The following is a 21,028-nucleotide window of genomic DNA, read 5'->3' as shown; positions in this document are numbered from 1 at the left end:
CTCCACTGATGATCTCACCTTTCAGACTCCTGGTAATCCTCCTTTCAGGACTTTGGCAAAAGCTTTGCCATTGCATTTGACATCTCAAATGCTTTTGACCGAGTCTGGCATAAATCTTTTAATTTCCACACTACCCTCATATTGTTACTATCCTGTTATCTGTGCCTTCACCTCTAGCTTCTTTTCTTATCATTCTATAGTTCCTGTTGTGGACAGCCACCTTTCTCCTCCAAGAGCTATCAATAGTGGTGTTCCTCAGGGCTCAGTCCTATCACCAACTCTCTTCCTTCTATTCATCAATGACCTTCTAAGCTGTACATCTAACCCTATTCACTCATACGCTGAAGACTCCATTCTTCACTTTTCCATTCGCTTCCAGCAGCATCCATCTCGGCAGTTACTTCAACAAACAAGTGGCGAGGCTATGACACACCTAATGTCTGACTTGGTTCATATCTTTGATTGGGGTAAAAATAATCTTGTTGTTTTTAATGCTCCAAAAACTCAGTTCTTACATCTTTCAACCCATCAAAATCTTCTGCAGGAGTATCCAATAATTTTTAAAAATATCCAACTCAATCCTGCATCATCTTTAAAAAAACTTGGGGTTTCATTCTCTTGGGATTTATCTTCGAATGATCATATTACCTCTCTTGTAAAATCTGCTTCCAAGAGATTAAGTGTGTTAAACCGACTCCTTGCTTTCTTTACCCCAGCACAGTTGCTGACTATATGCACAAGTTTTATTTGCTCCTGTGTAGAGTACAACTCTCATGTGCAGGGAGGTTCCCCACATACAGCTCTTCTCACAAGGTGGAGTCAAAGGCTTTTTGTCTCATTATCTCTCCTCGTCTTACTGGCTCCCTTCAACCTCTGCCTCTTCACTGCACTGTTGCATCTTTACCTCTATTCTATCACTACTTTGATGATCACTGCTCTTCTGAACTGCCTGCTTGCATTGCTCCACCATTACGGCTTGTACGTAGCACTTGTCTAGCAATAAACTCTCATCCTTTTTCTGTCCAACTATCTAGTGCAAGTCAACCAATACTCCCAGTCCTTCATGTATGCAACAGGTCAACTCTGAAACTTTTTTTTTTTTTTTTTTTTTTTTTTTAATGTGTCCGACTCTGGGCAAAGGCTTCAGGGCCTATATCTCGGGGGCAGTAGCCTATCCCAAGGCCCAGTAGTCCTCCTACACCTCCACATGTCACCACTTCGGCGCTAACACCCACCGTCCATACTGAATACATGCTAGGGCTGTCTCATACAGGACTGGTGTATTGGTATTAGCGGGGGTACTTTTATGACATGTCGGCGGGTCATCTGGTAGATCAGGAAAGTCTGCTTTTATGAAATTCAAATCCTTAAACTGTTCCCTGCCCCAGCCCTACTTCCTATGACCTCCAGCCTTTCAAACACAGTGTGTCCAGGCATCTCGAAATGAACAGATCTTGAATTTGGCTCTCTCTTATCTTGTTTTTGTTTTTTCTTGGAGGGAACAACCTTGCGAGCTTCTGGCTTTTGGTTCCTTTTTCCTTTAAAAAAAAAAAAAAAAAAAGTCCAACATTCACTTAGCTAATTAATTGCAATTTTGTCAACAAGGTAGTAAAAAAGAACAGTAAAAAAAAAAGTCACAGTGGCAGTCGGCAAGACATAATAAATAGATTTACTTCTCTTATTTACCAAAGAATATGCATCCACAGATTTGTCACCTGAAGCAAATGGCAACTAATGTCAGAGCTACCAAACTGTCTGTATGACACAAAGCAGAGCACATCAAAGCTTTTGCCTTTCAGATGATGTGTTCATCAAATTTCACATGACTAATGCTTTTCTGTGGACATCATTAATTATTCTAAAGGCTGGATAAATAAATGTACACTGGAAATGACTTGCTAATCTGTCATTTTCCAACCTTTCATGTATCTTCATTTCAAAATAAATATTTTCAAATGGTAATGTACTGCATTCAGGTGTGCAATACCTACCTGAACTGCTGCCTCCTCTGTGTATGCTTCTGTTTCCACAATCAGTCTCAGCATCTCTGCCTTGCTCACCTGCAAGTACATAGATGATCACCACACAAAAATACTAACACAGTCAAAAAAATGGCATATATAGCTGAGATTTATATCAAGTGTAACAGAATATCCTGGGAGTTGGGGGTTTTCAAGAATACTCCCCCAGTATCCCTGCTTGTCATATGAGGCGACTGAAAGGGTTGGCAGAGGGTTAGTCCCCCTCCCTGGAAAACAGCTAACTAAAAAGATGAACAAGAAGCTTTGGACAAGGACTGACCAAAAGATGACAACCAAGGACCGGACAAAGGACATGGTACGGATCGCAATGTGGAATGTAAAGGGTGCGAATGATCAGGTGAAAGAGAGAGAGATTGTTCAGGTGCTTGAGGGTGCAAAAGTGGATGGGTTTGGAGTAACTGAAACTAAATGGAGAGATGAGAGTGTGAGAGAATGGGAGTATGGATGGGGAATTTGTGCAGGAGTAGGTGAGAATGAGAGGGCAAAAGAAGGAGTGTGTATTGTTGTGAGTAAAAGATGGAAGAAGAACATAAGAGTATGGATCAGTTGGCTCAAGGATTCTGTGGGTAAGATTGAAAGTTGGAATACAAATGTGGGCGATTGTGTGCGTGTATGCGCCAACGCAAGGTCGTGCAAGCAGAGTGAGAGAAGAGTTCTGGACAAATGTGGAAGTGTGCATGGAAAAGTCTGGAAGGAATGAAAGAGTGTTTTGATTGGTGATATGAATGGTAAAGTAGGGAATGTGAAGGTGGATGGAATAGTTGGTGAGTGGTGTGTGCCTGCTGAGACAGATAAGAATGGCAGTGCGTTAGTAGATGTTTGTGCCGGGAGGGGGTTGATGATAGCCAATACCCTCTTCAGGCACAAAATGATCCACAGGTATACATGGCGAGTGATGAGAAGGGTGGGTGGTGAACTGAATGAAAGGAAGACAATGATTGATTATGTGTGTGTGGATGAAAGGATGTGAAGATATGTAATGGATGCAAGAGCATATAGAGGTTGGGGGAGTGGACTTTCTGACCACTACTTGGTGGTGGCCAAAATCAAGATCCAAGTAAGATGGAGAAATAGAAGAAGGAAAGGATGGGAGGAAGGAGTACTTGCAAGGAAAGTGGAAAAGTTACAAGAGGATGAAAAAAGGCAGAATATAAGAGAGAAGTGGAGGAACGATTGGGTAAATATGAATTGGAGCAGATGGGGGACGTGGAAGGGATGTGCAAGATATTCACAGAAGAAATATGTGCAGCACGTGATGTGGTGTGTGGGGTGAAGAGAAGATGGATGGGGGTGCAAGGAACAGCATGGTGGAACGAAAAGGTGAGACAGGCTGTGGCACGAAAAAGAAAGCATACAATGAATGGATGAGAAATAGGGGCATGGACGAAGTTGAGAGGCGAAAGGGAGAGTTATATGCAGAAAGGAAGAGAGAGGTGAAAAGATTAGCAAGAGAAAGTAAGAAGAGAGTGGATGAGGAATTTGGAAGGAATTTGAGTGTAAAGTGGAGAGACTGTAAGAAAATGTTCTGGAAAGAGGTGAAGTGAGTAAGACAGGGTGGCAGGGAAGTTAGTAGGGAAGTGAAAGATAAAAATGGTAGATTACTAGCTGAGAAGGGAGAAAAAGTGAGCAGATGGACAGAACACTTTAAAGGAATTGTTGAACATAGAGAATGGAAGTATTGTGAGTATAAGTGGCTGGGGAATGGCTGGGAGAAGGAGGGAGGTGAGAAGACAGGAAGAAATCAGAAGGATAGAAGTTGTGGAATCAATGAAGAAAGTTAAATTGGGGAAAGCCCCACGAATTGATGGAGTGTGTGGTGAAATGCTGAAGCATGGTGGAGAGATAGTAGCAGAATGGATGTGGAAGATGTGCAGATTGGCCTGGGAGGAAGGTAGAGTCACGGAGGACTGGAAGTCAGGTATAATTATGTCCCTGTACAAAGGAAACGGGGAAAAAGACGTGTGTGGTAATCATAGGGAAAAAATTTGTCTTCTGAGTGTAACAGGAAAAGTGTATGGTGGGATACTTATTGACAGAGTTAGGGAAATAACAGAGGAATTAGTTGGAGAAGAACAGGGAGGCTTTTGGAAGGGAAGAGGTTGTGTAGGTCAGATATTCATTCTTAGATCTTTAGTGGAAAAATTTCTAGAGAAGGGAAAGTTGTATGTGGCCTTCATGGATTTGGAGAAAGCATAAGACAAGGTGGATAGACAAGGATTGTGGAAAGTATAAGAATTTATGGAGTGGATGGGAAGTTGTTGAATGCTGTAAAGAGTATGTATGATGGTGCTAAGGCTGCAGTGCGTGTGAATGGTGAACTGAGTGAACTTTTCTCTTTGAAGGTTGGGTTGAAACAGGGATGTGTCATGTCTCCATGGTTGTTCAATCTGTACATGGATGAGGTAATAAAAGTGATACAAGGTAGGGCAGTGGATGTTGGAGTGGCACTAGTGAGAGAGAGTAGCGTTTGGAAACTCCCTGTACTGTTGTTTGCAGATGATACTATGTTAAGTGAAGACGAAGGGGGGCTGCAAGGTTTGGTGGATGAGTCTGGGAGAGTGTGTAAGAAACGGAATCTAAAGGTGAATGTAGGGAAGAGTAAAGTGATGGTCACTGAGAGAGGTTAAGTCAGTGAATGAACAGTGAGATTGGATGGTGAGGAAATGGAAAATGTGAGTACGTTTAAGTACTTGGGGAGTGTGATGAGTAAGGATGGAAGTTTGGAGGGTGAAGTGCTTGAAAGGGTACAACAAGGAAGAAAGGTTGCTGGTTCCTTGAAAGCAGTGATAAGAAACAGGGAAGTAAGCATGGAAGTGAAAAAGTTACTATCTATCTATCTATTGCCAGATGCCATAATCCCATAAGGGGTGGCCATTGACTTTGAGTTATTTGTTTTACATGGAGAGGCACTAACCCTCCACTCACCCACTTCTTGACACGTAGGATTTGGTTATATGGTTACCACCCAGCGCTGTAAATGGTTTCTTGGCTTACAGGAAACCATTTACAACAAGGAAGAAATGTTGCTGGTTCCTTGAAAGCAGTGATAAGAAACAGGGAAGTAAGCATGGAAGTGAAAAAGTTACTATCTATCTATCTATTGCCAGATGCCATAATCCCATAAGGGGTGGCCATTGACTTTGAGTTATTTGTTTTACATGGAGAGGCACTAACCCTCCACTCACCCACTTCTTGACACATAGGATTTGGTTATATGGTTACCACCCAGCGTTGTAAATGGTTTCTTGGCTTACAGGAAACCATTTGGCTTGTCACTCAATGTAAAGCCACAAGTAAATGAATCTATTTCTATCTATCTATCTATTGCCAGATGCCCCAATCCCGTTCGGGGTGGCCACAAAAAAATCGCCTCCACGTTGCCCTGTCCCCCGCCATTTCACTGCCCCACTTCCAACTCACACCCCACTCTCTCATATACCTCTCCACCCCATCCCTCCATCTCATCCTCAGCCTCCCCCTCCCTCTTCCCCCCTCCACCTCACTCACATACACTCTCTTCATCAGTCTTTCACCCTCCATCCTCTCCACATGGCCAAACCACCTCAGTGTCTTCCTCCTAATGCTTCCTATCACATCCACATCCACACCACAATGCTCCTTTATATCCTCATTTGTCAGCCTGTCTCTCCATGTGACTCCACAGGCTCCTCTTAAATAACTCATTTCCACTGCTCTCACTCTTGACTTGTGTCCTTCCAGCAATGTCCAAGCTTCACCTCCATTCGTTGGAGTTGGTATCACAATACTGTCATGTAGTAACTTTTTCACTTCCATGCTCACTTCCCTGCTTCTTATCACTGCTTTCAAGGAACCAGCAACCTTTCTTCCCTGCTGTACTCTTTCAAGCACTTCACCCTCCAAACCTCCATCCTTACTCATCACACTACCCAAGTACATAAAAGTACTCACATTTTCCAATTCCTCACCATCCAACCTCGCTGTACATTCACTGACTTCACCTCTCTCAAAGACCATCACTTTACTCTTCCCTACATTCACCTTTAGATTCCATTTCTTACACACTCTCCCAAACTCATCCACTGAGCCTTGCATCTCTCCTTCGTCTTCACTCAACAACACTGTATCATCTGCAAACAACAGGACAGGGAGTTTCCAAACACTACCCTCTCTCACCAGGGCCACTCCAACACCCACTACCCTATCTTGTACCTCTTTTATTACCCCATCCATGTACAAATTGAACAACCATCGAGACATGACACATCCCTGCTTCAAGCCAACCTTCAAAGAGAAAAATTCACTCAGTTCACCATCCACAAGCACTGCAGCCTTAGGACCATCATACATACTCTTCACAGCATTCAACAACTTCCCATCTACTCAATATATTTTTAATACTTTCCACAATCCTTGTCTATCCACCCTGTCATATGCTTTCTCCAAATCCATGAAAGCCGCATACAACTTCTTTCCCTTCTCTAGAAGTTTTTCCACTCAAGATCTAAGAATGAATATCTGATCTACACAACCTCTTCCCTTCCTAAAGCCTCCCTGTTCTTCTCCAACTAATTCCTCTGTTCTTTCTCTAACTCTGTCAATAAGTAACCTACCATACACTTTTCCTATTATACTAAGAAGACAAATGCCCCTATGATTGCCACACACTTCTTTTTCCCCTTTTCCTTTGTACAGGGGAATAATTATACCTGACTTCCAATCCTCTAGGACTCTACCTTCCTCCCAGGCCAATCTGCACATTTTCCACATCCATTCTACTACTATCTCTCCCCCATGCTTCAGCATTTCACCACACACTCCATCAATTACTGGGGCTTTCCTCATTTTAACTTTCTTCATTGCTTCCACAACTTCTATCCTACTAATTCCTTCCTGTCTTCTAACCTCCCTCCTCCTCCCAGCCATTCCCCAGCCACTTATACTCGCATTACTTCCATTCTCTATGTTCAACAATTCCTTAAAGTGTTCTCTCCATCTGCTCACATTTTCTCCCTTCTCCACTAGTAATCTACCATTTTTATCTTTCACTCCCCTGCTAACTTCACTTTCACCCTGTCTTACTCTTTTCACCTCTTTCCAGAACATTTTCTTACAGTCTCTCCACTTTACACTTAAGTTCCTTCCAAATTCCTCATCAGCTCTCTTCTTACTCTCTCTTACTAATCTTTTCACCTCTCTCTTTCTTTCTACATATAACTTTCTCTTCCACCTCTCAACTTCTTCCATGCCCCTATTTCTCATCCATTCATTGTACTGTTTGTTTTCTTCTTTTGTGCCACAGCCTGTCTCACCTCGTCATTCCACCACGCTGTTCCTTGCACACCCCTCCGTCTTCTCTTCATCCCACACACCACATCACATGCTGCACATATTTCTTCGGTGAATATCCTGCACACACCTTCCACATCCCCCATCTGCTCCAATTCATATTTGCCCAATCGTTCCTCCACTTCTCACTTATACTCTGCCTTTTTCTCATCCTCTTGTAACCTTTCCACTCTCCTTACAAATACTCCTTCTTCCTGTCTTTCCCTTCTTCTATTACTCCATCGTAAGTGGAGCTTGATTCTGGCCACCACCAAGTAGTGGTCAGAAAGTCCACTCCCCCAACCTCTATAAGCTCTTGGATCCATTACACATTTTTGCATCCTTTCATCCACACACACATAATCAACGAAAGAAAAGCAATAAGAAGTGACAGGAAAGATGGGAGAAATAAGAAGAGAGGAGGGCAGGCACAGAAAAAAAAAATGATAAAGGCTAAGGAAGAAGTAGGCAGCACTACATCAAGTGAGTTGATGATGGTCGCCACCACCTACCACTTACATGACAGTATTGTGTTGTGATACCAACTCTAACGTATGGAAGTGAAACTTGGACTCAATTGGAGGGACACAAGTCAAGAGTGTGTGCAGTGGAAATGAGTTATTTAAGAGGAGCATGTGGGTCACATGGAGAGACAGGCTGACGAATCAGGATATAAAGGAGTGTTGTGGTGTGGATGTGGATGTGATAGGAAGCATTAGGAGAACACACTGAGGTGATTTGGCCATGTGGAGAGGATGGAGGGTGAGAGACTGACAAAGAGAGTGTATGTGAGTGAGGTGGAAGGGAGGAGAGGGAGGGGGAGGCTGAGGACGAGATGGAGAGATGGAGTGGAGAGGTATATGAGAGAGGGGAGTGTGAGTTGGGAGCAGGGCAATGAAATGGCGAGAGACAGGGCGATGTGGAAGTGATTTGTTTGTGGCCACCCCGTATGGGATTGAGGCATCTGACAACAGATAGAATAAATAGACAGATAGTAACAGAATACTCAAATAACTTGAGATAAAAGAATAACGATGGCTTGAATGATAACTATATTTAGTCATCAATTGAGCTGAAAAGAGTAAGGGATCTCCGTCAGGTACAAATGATTTACTACTGAATAGTGAACTGTCCAGCCTCTTCTGTTCACCTGATGCTGAGTTGCCTGCTGCCTGGTGATGAGGTTCTCCTGCAGCTGCTGACGCCGCAGGGCTAAACTGAAGTAGGTGGTACGGGCCTGCCGCAGTTGCTCTTCAGCCTGCTGCTGCCGTCTCACCAACTCATCCACCACCTGAGGTACCCACTTAGTACACAAACACTCCTTAATTCCACCCACGCAGTATTATTATCTGTCTCGCCATCCCCCAATTCTTTATCGCCCTGTCAGGAACATAAGGATTTAGGGCTAGGCTACTTAATGCAGTTGTTTCATGCTGGAGTAACCAATTGCTTGCTCCTGAGTGGTATTATGTGACCAATGAACTCTAACCATCCCTCCAGTGTAAACCTTTATTAGTCACAAGCAATTAGTGTCTTAACCCACAAGACCACTGTCGAATCACACCCCCATCTGGTTGGCGCATATCTTCACCCCCCCCATTACTGTGTGTGTGTGTGTGTGTGTGTGTGTGTGTGTGTGTGTGTGTGTGTGTGTGTGTGTGTGTGTGTGTGTGTGTGTGTGTGTGTGTGTGTGTGTGTGTGTGTGTGTGTGTGTGTGTGTGTGTGTGTGTGTGTGTGTGTGTGTGTGTGTGCATCATGGGTCATGACCAAGGTTCAGGCATTTGGTGGCTTGTTGGATGTAGCAGTCTAGTCTGTCTAAGCATGTGGTGAAAACATGGAAGTCATGGAAAGAAAAGAATAACTTATCTTGATAGCCTCTATCTATCGCTATATAGATGCCTTAATCCCATAAGGGATGGTCACATTAGTCTCTCACTCTCCATCTTCTCCACATGACCAAACCACCTAAATATATTTCTCCTAAAGTTTTCTATCACATTCACAACCAAACCACAATGCTCCTTCACTTCCTCATTTGTCAGTCTGTCTCTCCAAGTAACTCCACATGATCCTCTCAAATAACTCATTTCCACTGCTCTTCCAAAAAGAGCCAAGCTTCACTTCCATACATTAGAGTTGGTATCACAATACTTTCATGCAGCAGCTTTTTTACATCCATGCCTGCTTCCTCTTTTCTTATCACTGCATTCAAGAACCAGCAACCTTTCTTCTCTCATGTACCCTTTCAAGCACTTCATTCTCTAAACTTCCAGCCTTACTTATCACACTACCTAAGTACTCAAATGCACTCACATTTTCCATTTTCTCATCATCCACGCCAACAGTGTATTCAATAACTTCATTCCTCATGAAAACCATACCTTTACTCTTCCCTACAGTCACCTTCAGATTCTGTTTCTTACACACTCTCCCATTCCCATTCACCAAGCCTTGCAGTTCTCCTCCATCCTCACTTAACAATACAGCATCATCTGCAAACAACAGAACAGGAAGTTTACAAACACTACCCTCTCTCATTAGGGCTGCTCCAACATCCACTGCCCTATCTTGTACCTCTTTTATAACCCCATCCATATGCAGATTAAACCACCATGGAGCCATGACACATCCCTGTTTCAATCCAACATTCAGACAGAAAAATTCATTGAGTTCATCATCCACATGCACTGCAGCTTTAGTGCCATCATTATTACTCTTTACAGCATTCAACAGCTTCCCTTTTACTACATATATTCTTAATATTTTCCACATTCCTTGTCTATCCACTCTGTCATATGCTTTCTCCAAATCCATGAAGGCCACATACAACTTCTTTCCCTTCTCTGGAAACTTTTCCATTAAAGACCTAAGGATGAATATCTGATCTACACAGCCTCTTCCCTTCCTAAAACCTCCCTGTTCTTCTCCAACTATTTCCTCTGTTATTTCCCTAACTCTGCCAATAAGTATCCAACCATATACTTTTCCTACTACAGTACACTAAGAAGACAAATACCCCTATAATTAGCATACACTTCTTTTTCCCCATTTTCTTTGTACAGGGGAATAATTATACTTGACTTCCAATCCTCCAGGACTCTACCATCCTCCCAGGCCAATCTGAACAGCTTCCATATCCATTTCTACTACTATTGCTCCCCCATGCTTCGGCATTTCACCACACACTCCTTCAATTCCTGAGATTTCCTCATTTTGACTTTCTTCATTGCTTCCACTACTTCCATCCTACTGATCTCTTCCTCCCTTCTCATCTCCCTCCTTTTCCCAACCATTCCCAAGCCACTTACACTTGCACTATTTTCATTCTCTATGTTTAACAATTCCTTAAAGTGTTCTCTTCATCTGCTCACTTTTTCTCCCTTCTCCACTAGCAAGCTATCATTTTTATCTTTCACTTCTATACTACATTCTTTATCACCTTGACTAAGTCTCTTTATCTATCTATCTATCTCTATCTATCTATTGCCAGACGCCTTAATCCCATACGGGGTGGCCACAAACAAATTGCCTCCATGTCGCCCTGTCCCCTGACATTTCACTGCCCTGCTCCCAGCTCACAACCCTCTCTCTCATATACCTCTCCACTCCATCCCTCCATCCCATCCTTGGCCTCCCCCTCCCCCTCTCCCCCTCCACCTCAATCACATACACTCTCCTCATCAGTCTCTCAGTCTCCATCCTCTCCACATGGCCAAACCATATCAATGTGTTTCTCCTAATGCTTCCATCACATCCACATCCACACCACAATGCTCCTTCACTTCCTCATTTGTCAGCCTGTCTCTCCATGTGACTCCACATGCTCCTCTAAAAATAACTCATTTCCACTGCTCTCACTCTTGACTTGTGTCCCTTCAATTAAGTCCAAGCTTCACTTCCATATGTTAGAGTTGGTGTCACAATACTGTTATGTAGTAACTTTTTCACTTCCATGCTCACTTCCCTGTTTCTTACCACTGCTTTCAAGGAACCAGCAACCTTTCTTCCTTGTTGTACCCTTTCAAGCACTTCACCCTCCAAACTTCCATCCTTACGCATCACACTAGCCGAGTACTCAAACATACTCACATTTTCCATTTCCTCTTCATCCAACCTCATTGTATATTCACTGACTTCACTTCTCTCGAAGACCATAACTTTACTCTTCCCTCGATTCACCTCTAGATTCCGTTTCTTACACACTCTTCCAAACTCATTTGTCACGCCTTGCAGCTCTCCTTTGTCTTCACTTAACAACATAGTATCATCTGCAAACAACAGTACAGGGAGTTTCCAAACACTGCCCTCTCTCATTAGGGCCACTCCAACATCCACTGACCTACTTTGCATTTCTTTTATAACCCCATCCATGTACAGATGGACAACCATGGAGACATAACACATCCATATTTCAACCCAACCTTCAAATAGAAAAATTCACTCTGTTCACTATCCACACGCACTGCAGCCTTAGCACCCTCATTGATACTCTTCACAGCATTCAACAACTTCCCATCTACTCCATATATTCTTAATACTTTCCACGATCCTTGTCTATCCACCCTGTCTTTTCTCCAAAACCATGAAAACCACATACAACTTCATTCCCTTCTCTTGAAACTTTTCCACTAAAGATCTAAGAATGAATATCTGATCTACACAACCTCTTTATCTCCTTCCAAAAAATTTTCCCTACATCCTCTCCATTTTACACTCAAATTCCTTCCATATTCCTCATCCACTCTCTTCTTTCTCTCTTACTAATCTTTTCACCTCTCTCTTCCTCTCTACATATAACTCTCTGTTACCTCTCTCAACTTCATGCCTCTGCTTTCCATCCACTGATTATATGATTTCTTCTTTTGCTCCACAGCACATTCCACTATGTTGTTCCTTGCACCCTCTTGACAGTATCTTCCATAATAACGGTATGTTAGACAATAATATTTCCCATAGTTTCGGTCTGCACTACAAAGTTATGAATTCACTCAGCTTGGGTATTTGACACTGTCATTATTTGTGTATGACAAAAATTCACATCTCCAAGGCACTCGTACTCCTTGTCTAACTCAACAGTTGTGAGACATGGACACTAGACAGTGACTTGAAATGGCAAAAATGACTCCTTTGGTACTAAATGCCTTCACAGGATCATGGGATATCACTGGTACAACCAGGTACCTAAAGAGCAACTACTCTGTGAGACTGAACTGAGGACTGTTACCTATATAATACATCAGTGCCAACTCCTGTTACTGTATATGGGCAAGTGGCCTGTTTTCCTGAGGTTGATCCTGGTCAAGGAGTAATCTCCGAGAGAGTTAATGGGCTGGAAGAGACCAAGGGGAAGGCCACATAACTCATGGCTGGAGCAGGTCAATTATTACTGTTGAGATACTTGGACGGGAGAAGAGTTGATGCCTGAACTTTTACACAAAGGGACCCCTATGGGTGGGTGGCTAAGGGCCCATGACATTTGCCCCCACATGATGATGATGATGACTCTGGTGATGTAGTGCAGTGAGGTTCCCAAAACATGAATTCCAAATTTCCAAAAATTCCTTTTCCAAAAGAATTTTGAGAGTTTACTGAAAAAAAATATACATATATCTGCAAAAGAAATTGTTTACTTTCCAGGGTGACCACTAGGTTTACAAAGTGTTGTAGTAGTCTGCAGCTACCCAAGCTAATTAAGCTGGACTAGAATAGACCCGTGAGGTTAACTTCCTCCTTTTTTGTTCTGCTTACAAAAAATTGTTATTGTTCACTGTCAAATTTTTATGCCAGAACTCTCAAAACCATGATTATATGATAAAATGTAGCATGGGTACAGCGATTACTGAAGGGACTGCCAAGTATGTGGATCTCTGTAAATATACTTGCCAGTAATGACAGCCTTCCAATTTCCCAACAAATCAGGTGTCCAAAAGCCTTTGCTCCAAACCATTTCAGATTTAGGGCATTGCACTGTACTACTAACTTTATATTTGCTACCATCAGACAGTTTTATTCACCTTAGGAGAGCTTTCTCAAGCAAGGTGGAGGAATGCTGTCAAATGAACCAATCAGATCCATGCTACATGGAAAACAGACACACACAAAAAATAATAATAATGAGGAGTCAGATGCCCTTTCTAAGGTGAATATCATCAGAAGTAACAAGGATAAACCAGATAAACAGGAAAAAAAAAAAAAAAAAAAAAAAAAAATCTCACTGGACTCAAGGGACTAATGGAAAATTGACTAAGAATTCCTTGCCTGGTTGCGATCAGGATCTGGTGGTAGAGGTGAGAAACTGTGCTTTACCAGCTGCCTCTGCTGCTCCATGAATTTCTCCATCACATTAGCAGCCTGGAAACACAACAGGAGCCACAAAGGGTATTTTGACAATTGAGCTCCTTGAGTATGGTGGCATTTTTCTTCAAGAAGGCCACTGTCAACTCTAACAAATTCTATGACATATTCCAAAAGATGCATACTTTGCTATTTATATTTTAATAAACTCTCATTACATGTTGCATTTTTTATTTCTTTTTTATTTCAGTAAAGTCCACAGTAAATTACAGAAATATTGCCTAGGTAGTTCAACTGCTATCTATAAATCTATAAATACTATGGAATCTTTCGTCAAATTAAGAAGAAAGGACGAGAGTGATAGTGCATATTGCTGTTGGTGTGTGTGTGTGCACACACTTCTGTTACGTCCTGAGTGGCGACATCACCGGAAGGGTCCTGCAGTGTGCAGGCGGGGCCCGGTCAGTTGGAAGTGTGAAGCCAGTCAGTGCAGTTGTTTTGCATTCTAACACCTGAGTGGCATTACGTGGGCAATAAACTCCAATCACATCTTGGATATAAACCTTCACAGGCTCAATGCGACTGAAGCACCTTAATTACCCTGTAAACCACCAGGCTGGTTCCTTGAAGGCAGTGATAAGGAACAAGGAAGTGAGCATGGAAATAAAAAAAGTTATTACATAACAGTATTGTGATACCAACTTTGACTTATGGAAGTGAAGCTTGGATGTTGTTGGAGAGAGAGATGTCAAGAGTGAGAGCAGTGGAAATGAGTTATTTGAGAGAAGCCTGTGGAGTCACATGGAGAGACAGACTGACAAATGAGGATGTGAAGGAGCATTGTGGTGTGAATGTGGATGTGATAGGAAGCATTAGGAGAAACACACTGAGGTGGTTTGGCCATGTGGAGAGGATGGAGACTGAGAGACTGATGAGGAGAGTGTATGTGAGTGAGGTGGAGAGGGGTAGAGGGTGGAGGAGGCCAAGGATGAGATGGAGGGATGAAGTGGAGTGGTATATGAGAGATGTGGGTGTGAGCTGGAAGCAGGGCAGTGAAATGGCAGGGACAGGGTGACATGGAAGCGATTTGTTTGTGGCCACCCCTTACGGAATTAAGGCATCCGGCAATAGACAGATAGATAGTCTATGATAACAATTAACTGCTACGGAGGCTTTTTTATCTTGGAATTTGATTAGGATCCTTCATAAATACAACCTCTGGCCTCTAATTGTTATTGTTGTAACTTAACCTCAGACTCTCTGGCCAAGTTGACCCACTGACCACAGGTAAGCGACCACTTCTGTGGGACTGTCCAACACATACAGCACAGTACTTACACTGTGTAGGAAACTGGCACCCACCCTGAGGTAGACAGCATCTCACCAGGGTCGGAGCAGGGTCCTTCCCACACTGAGATGCAGGGAAATATAAGGAAATATGGCTCCTAAGTGGATGCTACAGCTGCTTTGCTCCACCCAAGGTATATAGCACCACCACGAGTAGGCTCCCTGTCAGCGTCGGCCTCTAACCATATGGTACCTTAGCGGTGGCAGCTGCAGCATGTGTGCGAGCCTCCTCCAGCAGTAACTTATAGCGTAGCTGACAGGTGGCTGAGTCTTTGTCCGCTGCCACAAGGGCCTCCCGTGCAGCCAACGCCCGGCCTGCCCACCCCACACCACCACCATCATCATCATCTGCCTCACCATCACTGCCATCATCACCCTGGTCAAGAAAACATTCTGACTGATTTATCATCATCATCATCATATGTAACTCTCTCAAGGTCTCATTATCTCTGACACTATGCTGTACAGTGGTCCAGCTAACATCAGATGATCTTATTCAGCTAAGTGTTATATGACCCTGACAGAGTTACTAGTAATACTGTAGGCATTAATATGTAATGACACAATATGTAACAATGTAACTACATAGCTAAAGGTAACAATAGGTAAGACAGGTAGTTATGACTGAAGTTCTCCAGGAAGAGGTTAGATACATTATCCCCGAAGCCAGACACTCAAATATTCTAAACACACATGCTCGTCTCAAATAACTCATTTCCACTGCTCTCACTCTTGACTTGTGTCCCTCCAACAACGTCCAAGCTTCACTTCCATACGTTAGAGTTGGAATCACAATACTGTCATGAAGTACCTTTTTCACTTCCATGCTCACTTCCCTGTTTCTTATCACTGATTTCAAGGAACCAGCAACCTTTCTTCCTGGCTGTACCCTTTCAAGCACTTCACCCTCTAAACTTCCATCCTTACTCATCACACTACCCAAGTATTTAAATGCACTCACATTTTCTATTTCCTCCTCATCCATTCTCATTCACTGACTTCACTTCTCTCGAAGACCATAACTTTACTCTTCCCTACATTCATCTTTAGATTCTTTTTCTTACACACCCTCCTAAATTCATTCACCAAGCCTTGCAGCTCCCTTTCATCTTCACTTTACAATATAGTATCATCTGCAAACAACAGTACAGGGAGTTTGCAAACACATCCAACATCCACTAACCTACCTTGTATCTCCTTTATAACCCCATCCATATACAGACTGAACAACCACGGAGACATGACACATCCTTGCTTCAATCCAACCTTCAAACAGAAAAATTCACTCAGTTCACTATCCACATACACTGCAGCCTTAGCACCCTCATACATTCTCTTCACGGCCTTCAACAACTTCCTATCTACTCCATTTATTCTTAATACTTAATACAATTCTTGTCTATCCACCCTGTCATATGCTTTCTCCAAATCCATGAAGGCTGCATACAACTTATTCCCTTCTGTAGAAACTTTTTCACCAAAGATCTAAGTATGAATGTCTGATCTGCGCAACCTCTTCCCTTCCTAATACATCCCTGTTCTTCTCCAACTAATTCCTCTTCACTTTCCAAAGTCACATACTGTTGTCTCAATGATATTCTAGCATAAGCATCATCAAAAATCAGGAGTTTTGGTTATTTAGTCTTTACTAATTTATCACTGTACATTTTTCATGGTCATCACTTATTTCTTCAGCACTGATGTTCTGGCACAAAGGTTACCAATGATAACGCACCATGGTCATCACCCTCTAAGTGAAATCACAGCTGACCATTCTTAGTGCTCATCACATGTTTTTGTCTTGCTTGCATTTTGGCTCACTGTTCACCAATGATTCAGCATTCTGAATCACATCATGGTCAACCAGCTGGCTGTCATGATCAAACACCTGATGATATATTCACTGAGGTTTAGTCAACATAACAACCCATGTTGAAGTCATCAGGACAAACTCTGTCACTGATAATCTGGCAAAATATCTGCCAATGGTCATGTGCCATGTTCACTATTATTCCTGCTGTAATCAGTTACCTCAACACAAATATTCCTGCAAAATAACTGACAATGATCCAGTACTATACTCAATAATGTCCTGGTGCAATGACCACTGTTCTTGCATTCACAAATAGCCACAAAGCTATAATACATGTTGTGATCATCACCTACCACTATGCCATGGATGTTCCAGAAAAATACACTATTTTGTTATGTCACAATGTCCATTAACAGTTTACAAACTTTTTCTTTGCAAGTTCAACGAATTCAATAATTCTAACTTTAAAATGATGCATGACTCATGCAATTTGAACCACTCTTGAGTCTGAGTTCAAAGGCAAACATTCGCATAGAATGACTAATGTTTGATCACAGATAAAAATTTGCCATTTATCCATCTGCACCTACTTCACACTCAAGGCATGTCTGTCAGTTTCTTCTTGATACATCATTTAAAAGTCTTACATGGGCTGAAAAACATACTGAACCTTTCTTAGATTCACTACTTTAGCCAGCGGAGGAAAATAAGAAGTAGATGAGGTGAAATATTAGGCAAACTTATGTCCTCAACCTATTTTGACCACTAAGCAATATATGCCTACCAACCAGCCTGCCTCACCTGCCTTCTTCGTGCAAGACTGTTCATGACTCTTAGCTCTGCCTTGTGGTGCAGTCGTGCCAGTCGGTGTCGCTCCCTGCATAATCGAGTTACCTCCTCCAGTAGGTAACCTCGATCAGCCACACTCCCACCACTCCTGCTGCTGACAACTGCAGAAAGGGTCATAAAGACAAATGGTAAAAAATGTGCTATACTGTATGGCAGTACACAATTATTGCTCATCAGGAGCACAGATGCCTGGGGTTAGGCAACTTTGTTCCAACATTTACAGCAAGAATCACCACTCACTCATCCCTTAGAGGCATTATGAGTGCAGTAAATCCCAATCATCTCTTGGATTCAAACCCTTTATAGGCCACACTGAGTTCGAGCACATTCATCCACTAGACCACCTGGAATCTACTTGATGGTTATATGGTTTCTATGTAACATAGTAATTGGCTTCCTGGTTTACAACAAACAACTTGATTTGTCACTCACAGTACTATAGATTCACCTGAAGGTAGAATCAAAGCTAATTCATATTAACCCTTTCAATGTGATAATATACTTTTCACCTTCTTGCTACCAACAGATGCTTAATTTTATTTTGTTTCATTTATAAAGGCTCCAACATGCTTGCATGAGTTGACATTGGTCAACTAGTTGCAGCTTTCCATGCTGCTTAATTTCTGACAGCCTCATTATTCAGTCCCTTATCCCTGAGGTCACACCCTATGAACTTGTCCCAGGTTGTTTTTGCTCTGCCTCTTGCAATCCTACCCTCGATGTTCACACCTCTCACTTTATGCACCCACCTGTCATTTTACATCCTTTCAAAATGCCCAAACCACCTCACTCTAGCCCTTCTCATCAAAACACTAATACATTCAAGTTCCATCCTTCCTCTCAACTCCTCAATCACAATCCTAATCCTCCCAGGCCTATCATCCAAGGCTGCACTACACATCTATCTAATCATTGTCATTTTTGCATGCTTCAGCAGACAAATATCCACTTCCTTTACTACCCAAGTCTCACTGCCATACAGCATTACACTCATAACAAATGCCACATACAAAGACTCCTTAGCAAGGAAGGAGATCAATTCTCAATGTCAGGAGAGGCAACAGCTCCCTAAACTTCTTCCAACCACTCCTCATCCAAGCCCACCTCCAACAAATAACATATCCCCCAAAGAGCAAACCTCCTCCACACACTCAAGGGATTCTCCAGCAATATCAATCCTTTCTCAACTCTCAGTCTCTACATGCTCTATATGACATATTGCACACATGAAATCAACATTATTTTGCAGCCTACTTCAAATACCACTATATCTCTTATGCACCCACTTATCACACACACTGCACAAGACGGAGTTGTGTCCCACACCCCCGTGGAAAACTGTACAAGGCCATACTCCCTCTGCTTTGACAGTACCACCACCAGCCCTACATATCACTGTTTCATTTTATTCACGTTTACTCTCATACCCTTTTACCCCATTCTGTCTCTCCATTTCCTAAATAATCTGTCCACTTTCCTCTCATTATCAGGATTCAACACCAAGTCATCAGCATACAACATCTCCCATGGGAGTAAAAATCTGAAGCCATGTGAGAGAGCTTCAAGCACCATGGTAAACATTAAGAAGCTCAAGACTGAATCATGATGCACACCAACATTCATGGAAAACCTATCACTCAAATCTCCATTCACTCTTACCTAGGTGTGAATACCCTTGTACACTGCCAATACCACTTCAACCAGCCACTCCTCAATCCCCAAGCTTTCTCACTGCCCACTTCACCACCTCCCAAGGAACTCTTGTCAAAAGCCTTCTCCAAACCAACAAAACCAAAGTATAGTTCCCTCTTCTTTCCTACATATTTTTCCTGAAGCTGCCAGACATTGGATACTGCATCACTACTCCCCTTGCCTGGCATAAACCCAAACTGAATCTCATCACTCTTTTTCTCATCATACCTTCTAGGACTCTCTCCATTACTTTCATTACTTGGTCCAAAAGTTTCCTCCCTCTATAATTTTTTGTTTCCTGGGTATCACCCTTCCCCTTAAACTTACAGTAAACCCTCAATATAATGAACCCCAGTATTACAAATTTCAGGAATAATGAACGGCCAAATAGTGACCGAACTTCCCCCGGATTTTGTGAACAAAGGTCAATAAATGCGGGGGAAGTTTGCAAATCAGCCCACAGTGACAACAGCATCCCTTCCTGGCACAGTAAGTGTACTTCAACAGCATCCCTTCCTGGCACAGTAAGTGTGCTTCAACAGCATCCCTTCCTGGCACAGTAAGTGTGCTTCAACAGCATCCCTTCCTGGCACAGTAAGTGTACTTCAACAGCATCCCTTCCAGTGTACTGCAACAGCATCCCTTCCTGGCACAGTAAGTATACTTCAACAGCATCCCTTCCTGGCACATTACAGTAAGTGTACTTCAACAGCATCCCTTCCTGGCACAGTAATGTGTACTGCAGCAGTAATATATTATACTGTATTCTTATTATAGGTATTGTATTTATATGCACAACTTCATACAGTATTGTATTTACATGTGCAACTTCATAAACCATTGAATTCTCCATGTAAAACTTCATAAAGTTAGTTTAGGTTATGTCTGAGTATGTAGGACCGAACGACTCCCCATATATAGCGAACTGAGTTAGGTAATCCATTAGAAATACCGACCCCTAGTATATAGCGAACTTTAGGATATAGCGACCCACCCCTGCCCTCAATTAGTTCGTTATATTGAAGGTTTACTGTATTTACAATCACACTTTTCTGCCAGTCATTTGGAACAACACATTCATATATAAATGAACTGGTCAAATCAGTAACAAAACTCTTTCCATTGTCTCTGCAAGCTCTCAATACTTCAGCAGTCAACCTTGACACACTTGCCATCTTTCCTAAATGCATCCTGCCAACTGCCCTGTTAACAATAGCAGCATTAATCAAAGGCCAAGGGCCAAACACTGGATCCACAGACTCTGATCTTTCCCTGCTCTAGTCAAACTCCTCATTCAGCAACCAGTCATAATGCTCTCTGCAAGTGTCTTTTATATCCTCCTTGTGCACCACTACCTTTCCTTCATCATTCTTCACACATACTGACCTATGATACACCTGATTTCTCTCTTCATCTGTTTTGCCACCTTAGATACCACATTCTTCCTTTCACCACTATTATGGCTATCCAATAAAAGTCTCTGAGTCTCAGATTTTGCCCTGTCTAGCTCCTCTCTGACCCCATGCTTGCCAGCCAAGTACAGTACAGTATTCATCTCTGTTACCAACCCTTTTCCATTCCAGAAAAAGTCCTCCCTTCTCCTTAACCACAGCTTCTACACTCTCATCCCACCACAATGTTACATGTGCCTTATGTCATGGTGGGCCCCTTGTTCATCCACATA

At 42.5% G+C, this 21,028-nt stretch overlaps 1 protein-coding gene across 1 annotated transcript in view; it reads right to left on the bottom strand.

Annotated features, from left to right (window-relative positions):
• Positions 1-21,028, bottom strand: part of LOC145414180 (uncharacterized) — a 45,922-nt gene that overhangs the window by 13,797 nt on the left and 11,097 nt on the right. Inside the window, exons 2-6 of the mRNA XM_080283746.1 lie at positions 17,605-17,753; positions 15,184-15,366; positions 13,608-13,700; positions 8,500-8,640; positions 1,992-2,060 (exon numbers count right to left, since the gene is read on the bottom strand). Coding sequence (XP_080139872.1) covers positions 1,992-2,060; positions 8,500-8,640; positions 13,608-13,700; positions 15,184-15,366; positions 17,605-17,753 — 635 coding nt within the window. The remainder of the gene's footprint in view (positions 1-1,991; positions 2,061-8,499; positions 8,641-13,607; positions 13,701-15,183; positions 15,367-17,604; positions 17,754-21,028) is intronic.

This window comes from Coenobita brevimanus, chromosome 98 (genome assembly GCF_032717465.1).
Source record: "Coenobita brevimanus isolate Jiangsu-jjx chromosome 98, ASM3271746v2, whole genome shotgun sequence".
In the NCBI taxonomy this organism is placed as follows: domain Eukaryota; kingdom Metazoa; phylum Arthropoda; class Malacostraca; order Decapoda; family Coenobitidae; genus Coenobita; species Coenobita brevimanus.
This window is presented reverse-complemented; position numbering and strand designations above follow the sequence as displayed.